The sequence below is a fragment of the Ochotona curzoniae genome, unplaced genomic scaffold (genome assembly GCF_017591425.1).
Source record: "Ochotona curzoniae isolate NIBS_2020 unplaced genomic scaffold, NIBS_Ocur_1.0 contig_523, whole genome shotgun sequence".
Taxonomy (NCBI): domain Eukaryota; kingdom Metazoa; phylum Chordata; class Mammalia; order Lagomorpha; family Ochotonidae; genus Ochotona; species Ochotona curzoniae.
This window is the reverse complement of record NW_024466459.1, coordinates 245,725-257,863: the sequence shown is the minus strand read 5'-3', so window position 1 is coordinate 257,863 and position 12,139 is coordinate 245,725. Positions and strand designations below refer to the sequence as shown.

At 42.7% G+C, this 12,139-nt stretch overlaps 1 protein-coding gene across 1 annotated transcript in view; it reads right to left on the bottom strand.

Annotated features, from left to right (window-relative positions):
• EFCAB3 (EF-hand calcium binding domain 3) overlaps positions 1–12,139 on the bottom strand; it is a 44,378-nt gene that overhangs the window by 16,801 nt on the left and 15,438 nt on the right. Inside the window, exons 12-14 of the mRNA XM_040989385.1 lie at positions 12,061–12,114; positions 7,094–7,184; positions 1,557–1,630 (exon numbers count right to left, since the gene is read on the bottom strand). Coding sequence (XP_040845319.1) covers positions 1,557–1,630; positions 7,094–7,184; positions 12,061–12,114 — 219 coding nt within the window. The remainder of the gene's footprint in view (positions 1–1,556; positions 1,631–7,093; positions 7,185–12,060; positions 12,115–12,139) is intronic.

Genomic DNA, 12,139 nt, shown 5'->3' with positions numbered 1-12,139 from the left:
TTTGAGGGATTTATTAGTTATTGATGAAAAAGTAAACTTTTCATCAGCAAGTTGTGAGGATTAAACACTAACAGCAGCTGTGATTCTAGTTTCTGTATTTGAGTCTCTGACATTTGAGGTCATGTTTATCCTACAGGGTCTCTCTCCCAGGACCAGTCAGTTCCTAGAGGCAGAAAGAACAAAAGAAAAAGCCCTGGCTTGTGAGTATTATGCAAACTCAACATTCCAGAGCCCGGAGTCCCCACATTCTTGCTCTGTGGGGCTCTTATAATCTAGGTTACTATTCGCTTACCCTAATGACCCCAGGGTAAGATACCACACAATCATGGAAGGCTCCTATAACCCAGGGCTTATTGAGATCCTGCAAAACAGCTAATCCCAAACCTGTCTGTCCTGCCTTGCACATTCCTTTCTGTGGAAGCTGTGTAATAGGCTATTTTCCACACTCTGTCCCCACCCTGTCCCCAGCCCCATGTCTGAGCCTGGTGCATCCTCATGTGGCCCTGTGCATGGTGTGCTGTGCCTCTTGCTCTCAGGAGTCTGCACTATAGCGATTTTACTTCCTGAGAGCCACTTCCATGTCTGTACATCTTACCATATTTGATTTAAAAAACAAACTGCTTACAATAAGCATCATCATGTATTAAGGCATTTTTAGAAATTTTAGATGTTTTTTTTAAAAACCATAAACTTATTCCTAAGGCATTCTCTTAGTTTTACAATTGGGAACATAAAGCTGATTGTAACCATTCTTCCTGTTTTCCTAGTCAGCTTTCCCAGAATAAAAGAAAACCTGATTCGCTCCCCTCTGCTGATGGTTTGGTTGGTTCGCAGTTTGGAGGTGAGAAGCTTCAGCTTTCTCAGAACTCAGACACAGCCATGCTTGGCTTCATTCAGTCTTTCCAGCACACAATGCTTTCCCTTCCTCTGGACTTCATGGATCCTGTGCCTTCTTTTGGAACATTCCCCTCTGAGCTTTGCCTGATGGACTCCTGTGTATCACTCAGCTTTCTCTGGGGGCTCCCCTCTGCTCCCAAGGCCAGTGTAGGACACGCTGTCCTAAGCTTCTGTAACACTCCGTATTTCTTCCCTCATAGCCTGTGTCACATTTCACTTAAATGACTCACTCAATAAATTCCTGGTTTGACCATCTTGTCTCTTGTTCTTGTCAAGATGATGTCTGACTTGTGTTTCTCACTTCTAGGACATTGTTGCCTTTGAATATTTGTTGTTTAGGGTAGCTCATTTTGTCATTATATCCTGATATGTTAGTTGTGATGGTACTGTTTCCTCAATTGACTTACAGCTGACCTTGCCTCCCCCCCCCCAACCCACTAGTTCTTTTCAGAATAAAATATTGGCCAGCATTGTAAGTTCTAGAGACACTCATTTGGGAGCATCCTCCCATCCTAGCAGAACCTGTCCCCCCCCTCTTTTCCCCACTGTCTTACACGACAGAGCAGCGCAGATAACCCCTGAAGTCCCAGCTCTCTCAGAGAGGATCACCAACAGCAACAGCATTGTTTATGCTTTAGTTTGGACATGACTCTCATTACCTTCTATTTGTGAAGGGCTCAACTTCTCTCTGTGTTGTGACTGGCATTGAAGAGATCCTGGAAAATCTTTATGCCTAATAAGAGACATGAAAATATTCAGATCACACACACACATGCAATCAGCAAGTATTAGTCCCATTCATCATTTTTCATTGACTAGAATGACTGAACATTGCAATATACCCAGTCAGGTTATTTAAGGGAGCGTTCCTGTCCTTGCCAATGGCCACAACATGGACAGGGAGGAAAGACTGGATACTGAGGTCCACCTCCGCTCACTATTTGTCCATTATCCTTAGTTTCCTTAAAAACATCTGATTTCCTGCATTTTGCAAAAACAGGAAATTAGAGCTCAAAGGGATTAAATAATCGGTCTCAAGTCATACAACTAGTATGTGGAAGACCTGAGATTCAACTCAGGGTGTCTGAATCCAAAGCTAAAAGCTTTAAGCTTTCTGTTGTCAGAAAAATGTTATTTAACATTTTAAAAAGTTTAATTTATTATTTGTACTTATTTGAAAAACAATAAAGTGAGGGAAAGAGAGAAAAAGGGGGTGGGGAGAGAGAAAGAATGATCTTACAGCTATTGGTTCACTCCCCAAATGTCCTCCATAGCGGGGGCTAGGCTGAAGCCTGGAGCCAGGACTCCCATTCAAGCCACCCATGTGGGTGACAGGGACTCAAGCGATCCAGCCATCACCTGTAGCTTCCATGATGCACATTATCTGGAAGCCGGAATCAGAAGTGGAGTTGGGACTCAAACCTGCAAGCATTGCAGTGGGAAATGGAGGGGCCCCAATAGCATCTTAACTGCTACATCAAAGGCCCACACCTGATGTTTCCTCTTTATCACTACTCAGACTTCTGAAAACTCAAGTTTGTCTTTGCTTAGATAAGTTGTTTTATAATGTTATCTTTCTAAATAAACACAATATCTTTTAAATAATGTAACAAAATTCAGTTGGTAGGGAAATACATTCTCAAAAAGCAAGAAAGTAGAAGACCAGTATAAAGATTTATATTATTTACACACAAAAAATGATACTTTGGGGCACAATTTCAAGTCTAAAATTGAACACTAAGAAAGTCTTTTTTTATATAATGTTCCAAAGATTTGAAGAACCTTAGATTTAGAATGAACACAGACCAGCCTCTCATTTAATGCAGGAATTTCCTATAGATATGACATTGGTGGTTTTTGCTTGGCTGCTTTCAGTAACAAAGAACTCACTACTTATAAACAAAACTTGACAAGGGTGGCAAATGTCTGGCTTGCAGGCCATTAAAGCTTTGTGAAATCATTTGTTCTGGCCGTGCCAAGGTAGTTTATAGGAGGGACTTGAAATCTAATAAACTGATAGCATGCTAATGTTTAAGTTAATAATTTTATATGACCAATGAATGGTGTTATACATATCCAAGTGATTCTTGGCAGCACTGATTCCCCAGTCCACAGGGAGGACACTGTGAGATCAAAAGTTTGGTTGCTATTAGATTGTCTTGCCCAAGTCGGTGATTTGTTTCTTTAGCTGTGGTGTAACCAAGGACACTGGGAGAAGTATTTCCAAAGTAGGCAAGGACACAGGCAAGTGCAGAGGAGAGACACTTGTGGTTGCTCCTTTTCAGCAATTAGCAGTTTATCAAAAGATATTGTTTAGCTGGCTGAGAAAAATCCACTGCTTTTTTTTCTTTGAAGTCAATTTTTTTTTAGTTTATAATGTTTAAATATTATTATCATTTTATAATACAGTTTCATAGGTTTGGGGATTTCCCTTACCTCCACTCCAAGAACCCCCTCCCCACTGAGTTCCCCTATATTATTACTATAGTATAGTTCTTATTACACAGTCATATGTCCATCATTGTGGGAATGGATAATGGCAGAGAGTCCAGAATCCTATTGTTAAGATATAGTTAACAGTTTTGTTGGTAGTCCATCTTTGATCTGGAAATAGAGATATAATGTATTGTATCCCCTTAAATGAAAAGCCACAATACAAAATCAACAATAGGAAGAAAAAATAAAAATTTACAACACCACGAGGTTCTCAAGAAGCTTTGATAGTTCAACAGTAATGACCTGCTATTGATCCTGCCACTCCAACTGCAATGAAATCTTTCCATAATATCCTGGCTGCTATGGTCCATCTTAGAGTCTCCATCTACCCAGATATTCACTGCCAACGCTTGGCTTGGGTAGTTGATCAATTTGTTCTGTCCTCTGTCCTCTGCCATGATACCAGGCATCTTCTGGAGGCTCCAATGTACTGCCATGTCCTCCATGTGCATTTGGATATGCTCTCCACTACTCTGACTGAGCCACTGAGGAGGCCCAGCTCTGACACATGCACTCCACAGTCAGACAATGGAACTTGCAATTCTCTCCATGGTTGGAGTTCTGAGTCCAGCGGTTCAGCTGGTAGGGAACTGCCAAAGAAATATCATCTGAGGCCATCCTAGACCTGATTCCTGTCTGTGTTTGCCAATATAGGGTCTGGCACAGTCCATCACCCAAATCAGCCCATGCACACACAGGCAAATCCGAGCGCCAGAATGGAGTGTGGGTCAGGCCAGGTTGGGACACAATACTAGCAGTCCACATGAGGGCCAGGACTGGGGGATGGCAGGGCTGGGCTAGGCTATAGCCCCTCCAGTGTGAGGTGGAATTGGGGGTGGGTCAGGCCCAGCTGGGCTACAGCACCCACTGGCAAATGCCGAGTTTAGGCAGGCTGTGCCAGACCTGGCCACAGCACCCAACCAGCACATGTGAAACCCGTGCTGTAGGGGACCCCTACTGGGCCACTACTCCTACTGGTGAGCATGAGATAGGGCAGACTAGGCCAATTGCTGGGTAGTTCTGTCTCCAGCCCCATGTTTTACGCAAACCAATGGGTGCTGGAGTCCAGCCTGATCCTGTCCACCACATACTCGGCATTCACACAAACCTGTGAATATCCTGGTTCCTGTCCTTGCCAGTATGTAGAGCTGACTGGTCCCATCTGTCCTGCACCCCATTCAGCTCTCATACATGTCGATGAGAATTGAAGCCCAATTCATCCCAACCAGCCCCACTATCCAGTCCACACTGGTGCCAGTGGGTGCCACCATCTGTCTAGCCATGCCTGTGCCTGACAGAATTTGTTCCCCATGCCAGCATCTGCCAGTTGATGCTGCAGCAAAGCCCAACCCATCCATACCCACTGTGGCTTATGTGTGTACGAGAAGGTACAGTCAGCCCACCCTGGCTTTTCACTGATCCAGCTCACATGTAGGCCATCAGATGTTGTGGGCCTATTTGGCCTGGTCTGCCGCACCCAGACACAGCTCACAAATGGCTCAGCAGGGGCAGAGACCTAGCATAGCCTGTGCTACACCCACCCTGGATCTCATGAGTACCAGTGGGTGTTAGAGTCTAGCCCAGTCTAGTGCATCCCATACCCAACCCACACACATGCTGAGGGACCCTGCAGCCATAGCCAGACCAGACTGCAGCCCCTAACCTATCCCTTGTGTTCACCAATGGAGTTCACAACCCAGCCAGGACATCCCCTTTGCTCCCCAGCCAGGCCTGCTCCCCTCCACAGATATTGCATCTGTCAGTGGTTGCTCTGACCTGGCCTGGCTTAGCCCCTAATCTGTCTTAGGCTTTGCCTTCGGATGCTGCAGCCTGGCCTGACCTAGCCAGCCCCAAGTCCCATCTCTCACTGGCGGGTGCTGCAACCTGGCGCTGCTCAGTCTGCTCCCATCCCTGGCTCGTGTAAACAGTATGTACAATACCCTAGCCTTGCATGACCTGCACTCCAGCCTGGTTTCTGCACTTGCCAGTGGGCTAAGGTCTGCTTGGACTGCCCGGTCTGTCCCCTTCCAAAACCAACCCACAACTTGGCAACGGATGGGGCTACCTTGCCCAGCTTGCCTGACCCATAGGTCTGGAACATGTGCTCACTAGTGGGAGCTATGGCCCAGCAGGCGAGTTTCCCACGTTCCCCCACTTGCCCACTTCCATTCACATGGGCCAGCAGGTGCTAGGCCCTTGTTCAGCTTAGCCTGTCCCTCCATCTTGGCCTTCATATGAGCTGGTGGATGTTGTGGGCCGGCCCGCCCTATACCCTGTTTTAGGATGTACACACAGATGCTGCAGTTTGGACCTGCCCAGCCTATTCTTAGCCCCAGTACCTGTGAGTGCCATAGCTTTCATGTGGGCTGGTATGTGGTGGTCAGTGATGTTCTGTGCTAACAGGCCTATCTCAGGACTCCCTTATGGGCTGGTAAATCAGTCTGATCCATACAGAGCTTTCAATCTCTCCCCTCCAAATCACTATGTTTCAGTCCCCTTGCTTGCCTGCGAGTACAGTGGCCCTGTGCTTGGGTGTCCTTCAGGATTAATTCTTCACCTAGTTGTATATTGGCCTTATCCATGGATGTCCCTAAGCAGTAATTCATCACCCTCAAGTCCCCAGAGTTCATCGGCGGGTGGTCAGCAGGCAGAGCATGGCACCAATTTGGTGCTCTGGTCACTTGAGACAAGATGGTCCTAGATACTCCAAAGCAGCCAGGCTAGGTTACACTCTCCGTTCCCCAATCAGCCAGAAGTGGCTGATGGGGTCAGGGGTCCTGTTTGCGTGCCTAGCCCTCCAAGCTCTCCAGGTGCGAGCCAAGATGGACCCTGCTACTCTGAAGTAGCCAGACTAGGTCACATCCCCCCACCTTGACCAGCCAGAAGTGGCTGATGGGGTGAGTGGTCCTGTTTGTGTACCCACCCCTCTAAGCCCTTCAAGCTGGAGCCAAGATGAAAAATCCACTGTTAATGACACAGGCAACCCCCCTTCCCAATTTTAGCCTCTGGTTAGTCATGGTTGACTTATTAGATTTCGCCTTATTGGTCATATTTAACATATCAAGTAATCTTTCTGTTTTGACTTGAATAGGGGTTGGATTTCTTTATGATCTTCTGAATTTATTTCCTTTCAATTGGCCCTCACGATCTCAATGTATGACTAATAACTCCTAGCATATTCTGCATTCTAACACAAAAATAGCTTCTCTCTTGGGAGAACAGGAAAACTTGTTTTCCTAGGCTAATCTTGGGACAAGCATTTAGCCTCGTGGTTTTGACACTATGTGACAATACAGTCCCACACTGGAGTGCTGGGCTTGGTTCCTGGTGCCAGCCCTTGGCTCCAGCTTCCTGCTAGTGCAGATCCTGGGAAGCAACAGCGATGGCTCAAGTTACTGCCTTTCTGCCACTTACATGGAATACTGAATCAAGTCCCCAGCTCCTGGTTTTAGCCTTGGCCTGGTCTTGGCTATTACAGACATAGGAAGAGTAAACCAACAGATGGGAGATCTCTTTCTCTGATAAATGAATGAATGAAAAAAAAAATTAAACGTTTATTCCTTTTCCATCAACAATCTATCCAACTCAGAAAAGACATTTGAAAAACATGACTTGTCTATTCATGGCGTTCATGGGTATTTAATATGCTCAGCATGTTAATAATTCTTTATCATAATGTGTTAATACATTTATTACCTACCTTTTACTATGGGAGAGAGGTACTTTTGTAAGAGGATTCAGCTTTAATTTTGATTTAAGTTCTGAGACTTGCATGTCGTCAGTGTCTCTGTCTGGAATTCAGAAGAAAATGTTAAAGTTCTTTTTCAACTCTTTTTCAGCTCAAGACCTGAGCTTTGAAAAGTCTAGGATTTCGAGGAATGGTAATGCATGCAAATTCAACTTAGTTATGAGCAAAGTTGGAAGACCAAGTGGAAGGATACTTTTACTGTCCCCAGGTCTTTAAGAAAAATTTCTTGCTACTGCTCCCTTTCAAACAGTGTCATTCTCACCCTTTATAGAAAATGCTAAATGAAATGCCAGTAACATAAAGACAGGCACTATACATTCTCACTTGTATGTGGAATTGAAAATATTTAACCTTGGAATCAGGTGTGTTTGTTGCAGAGGGCTACACCACCATTTGGGGGGCCTCCATCACTTGTCAGGGTATGTGTGTAAGTCCTGGCTTCTCCATTTCTTACTGGTTGCTCTGATAATGTGCCGGGGAGGGCAGCAAGTAATAGCCCAAGTCCTTGGGTCTCTGCCACCATGCGGGAGACCTGGATGTTCTGGGCTCCTGACTTCAGCCTGGCTCATTGCCACATGCTGGGAACATTTAGAGAGTGAACTTGCAGGTGGAAGATCTCTCACTCTCTGTTATTATGCCTTTCAAATCAATAAATCAATAAATCTTAAAAATGTAGTCAAACTCAGAAGCAGAGAGTAGCATGGTGTTTACCAGGGGATGAGAGGAGGGCAATAGGGGGACGATTCTGGTCAAGAAATAAGTTTCAGTTTTGCAAGATCAGTCAATTCTGCAGGTGTAACATTTAGCATCATCACTATGTATAACAGCATTGTACTGCTCGTGTACTTGACATTTGTTAAGGGAGTAGATCCTAAGTGTTCCCATTATCTCCTTTCCTCAAATGCTAACTACGAGGTGATGACTACACTAACTTGACAGTAGCGATCATTTTGCAATATATGTATGTCAACCTATATGCCACACAATACAAATAAGGTATCCTGGAAATATACTGAACAAGTATTTATTTATGAAACCAGTAGGACAAAGAATAGAACATTACAGAAATTCTAAAATATTTGTCTACTTGCTGAGCTGCTGGATATCTGCCTGAGAGTGAGCAGATTTTCCCAGTTTCCTTCCAGGACATCCATCCTTGCCCTGTTGGTTGTTGTAGTGAATTCCCTGGTGTTTCTCGGAAGCAGGACTGGGTGTGGGGTGCACGCTGTTTTGCTATCCCAGATCTTTGCTACGGTTCCTTCTATTGCTCCCTCTCCCCTCCTGTGTAGCTTGAAAAGCAGGGTATCTAGGTTGGTTGGGTTTCCACTTGTTTGGTTTTCTCTCTCCAATTATCTTATCAAGTGTAGAGGTTGCTAGGTGGCTCACTGACAGGAAAACTGGATGGCTAATTCGTGAATAATGGGCAGAAAATTCTGTTAAATCACTACATTTCATTCCATTTTCCCAGATGTTCACCTAGAATTCTGGAAAGCTGTTGTTCTTAAACAACTCAATTACTCATGCTAAAATCTGGAAAACCTACCACAGAGCTGGAAACTCCGGAGAGGTTCAAGAGTTTAGGCACTGGAAAGGTGTTGTGAAATCATCCTCATGGCTCAGAATACTCAGTACTTAAAACCCTCCAATCTCTCATAAAAGATGATAATTTTTTTTTGAAAAAGAATTCAGAATAAGATTTCTACAAATTCCTGACATTTAGCTACTTTTAAGCTGTGCTACTAACCACTTCTGGGTTTTGATCAGATCCAGAATCCAACAAAGGGTTTGTTCCATCACATGACTGTGACCTCATTCACTGCGCACGCTCATTCATTCCCAGGGGGAGAATGGCCCACAGGCTCTTTCCAGCCTTACAGCAGGTTTCCTATGTGGTTAGTCCGGTACCCTTTGGCATGAGTAACAGAGTTAAAACTTTTTTGATACTGTTATGTTTTAATCCAGATTTTGTATTAATATGTTTTTATCAATGAGTTAAAAGTTATTCAAGTAAAACACTTCACCCAGATTTCTTGATTGAATGGTGATTAAGAACCATTTCATTAATTAAGCTTTAAGAGGGTACAAAAAATTAAGCTCTCTTAAGTTTGTAGTCTTTAGTGTTAGTAGGAAAATTATTTTGGAGAATGAATTAGAATTTACTTTTTAAGCAAAACCCAACGTATTCATGATTTGACATGTCTCATGTTATTGTAAATTCTGTAGCCTAGGAGTTGGGAGTGCCTTCAACTGATCACGGCTAAGCTGGGCACATAGTAGGCCTTCAGCAGTGCTTTAAGCTTCATTAGAGGCAGTCATTCTAGAGGCTTCTTATTCCTTCTCTGAGGGTATGTTCATTAGGAGCTCAGCTCTCCTCTGACAAGGCCTGCTGTCTCCTGCTCTGGGGAGGAATATAAAGGAAAGAAAAGGAGGATTTCATTTACAAGTTAGTTTGATAAGTTTTTACTAAGGGATTATTATACTAAAAAGACCACTCCGATTTAGAATGGAGATAGTAACAGTTCCTTCTGGATGGCACTACTGAAAATTCTCAAAAAAAATTTTTTTAAAGTCTTTAATCATGGTAAAATACACTTGACATGAGGTATATTATTTTAAATGTACAGGTCAATATTGCTATGTATCTTCTCATTGTTGTGACTCAATAAATAGAACTTTCATCTTACAAAGCTATAACTGTCTACTTTCTGAACACTAGTCTTTCGTTTCCCCTTATTCTTGCCCCTAGCAGTCATCATACTTCCTGTTTCTATCAGTTTGGTGACTCTGGTTGTCAAACATAAGTGGAATAACACAGTATTTGTCTTGTTTTACGACTGGTTATTGCACTTAGCATAATATCCTCAAGGTGGTGCGTTATATCATGTGTTGAAATTTTCTCCTTTATTGGACTAAATATTCCATTGCAAGTATGTATGTATATACTTCATTTTGTTTATACATTCATCTTGAGACGCATATGGGCTGCTTTTACTTTGTGGTTACTATGAATACGTGAGAGTTTTCCCATTTATCACTCTTGAAAGTCAATTCAAAATGTCAACTTTACAGCTAGTTGTAAACACTTCATGTGGCATTCGATTTGTTTTTTGACTAATTCAACAAATACTACAACACTTCTTTCCTCAGCTCTTCAGGCAATTCCATCCTCTAAAGTCTGTTCCATCCTCGGTTAAGGCCCAAACCTCCATATACTCTATTCTTCTTATTTTCTATATCTAATCTCATCCAATTATTTTGTAAATACATGCATATTTTTAGTATCTTTTATGGTTTAGGCTCTGTAAGACCTTAGGGAATATATCAGAAAATCCTATTGCTTCCATTTTCAAAATATGCATGAAGCCTGACCACGTTCACCATTGCCATCCCTTCCTCCTCCTGTGGATTACTCCAAAGTCCACCTACCACTGGTCTTCCTGATCCTGCTCTTACCTTGCCAATCTATGCCAAGTTTATTCTATACATGCGACTCAGAATAATCTTTAAAAAATTTAAGCCAGATCATATCGTGTGTGCTAAGTCCTTCAATGGTGCCCTATGCCACTGCAGTGTAAAGTTTGCAACAGACTTCAAGGCTTCTCCCCACATCCCCTCTGTCCCCTCCCCGCCACAAAAAATGCCTGACTGCACACCTGTGGAACTGGGCACCGAGCAGCCTAGGAATCTGAACGAGCAGACATTTTTTCAAAAGAACAAACTCAAATGACTAACAGACACATGAAAATACGCCCAGGCTCCTAAGCAATAAGAAAAATACAAATAAAAAGCACATTGAGGTTCTACTAACTCCAATGAGAATGGCCTACAAACAATTACCTTCTAATAATAACTGTTGGTGGGGATGTGAGGAAAAAGGTACCCTATTCCACTGCTGCTGGGATTGTAGATCTGTACAACTACTGTTGAAGTCAGTGTGGACAGCACTCAGACAAGTGAAAATTCATTGCCCCTATGACACAGCAATCCCACTCCTACTTCTCAGGAATTGTAGATATAGATCTAAAATTAGAATTACAGTTGAAGTACAAGACTGAGGCTGTGGCTTTGGGGACAGAGCAGAAGACAATTTTACTTTTGTCTCGACTGATCAGTTTCACAGCTCAATGTTCTCAGTCATGTTTTTATGCACCTCCATTTATTCTTCCGTATGTAAACACAGAACATAGTATTTTGCAATTAGGAAACATATCAGAAATAATTGAATATGAAACGGGGTTGTAAACAAAAAGTACTGACATTATTGTTTAATTTCAGAGGTACCCAAAAATAAGTTTAGATTATAAGAGCTATTTATATTTTCGTAATATTTGATGTAAGAAAATATAAATGTGCAGCTTTGAAATTGGCAGTTTAGATTCTAATACATGGAATGAGCATTTTTGTACGTGGGTAAAACACTGTTTTGGTTTTTTACCATATTAAAGGACCTAGATTTGAGCCCCAGCTGCACTTCTGCTTCTAGCATCCTGCTGATGGATTCCCAGGAGGCAGCCGGTGATGGCTCCAGCACCCTGCCGCTCGCCTGGGAGACCCAGATGCAGTCTTGGGTTCTTAGTGATGGCCTCGCCCAGCCTGACTGCTCTAGGCATTTGGAGAGCTAACCAACACACGCAAGATCTTTCTCTGTCTAGCTCTGTCTCTCTTTCTGTCTTTCTGTGCCTTTTGACCTCTAGATAAATAAATAAAAACAATTTAAAAATTTTAAAGTGTACAAAATTTGCACATGCATAGAAAAAACTTTAGTTAGATTGTCACTGAGATATGGAAGCAAGAATTATTAAAACTTGTATTCTTATTTCCTAAACATATAAATTTTCTGCAATAACCAAAAAGCCACAATTAAAAACAATCATATTATCAGATTACCGATTTCATATTATCATATATTTTTCACTCACATTTAATCTTCTTCAGGCCATCTAAAATTGACTGCACAGTAACCTTTCTATTTCCTGTAAAATATTTTGATTCAGAGGA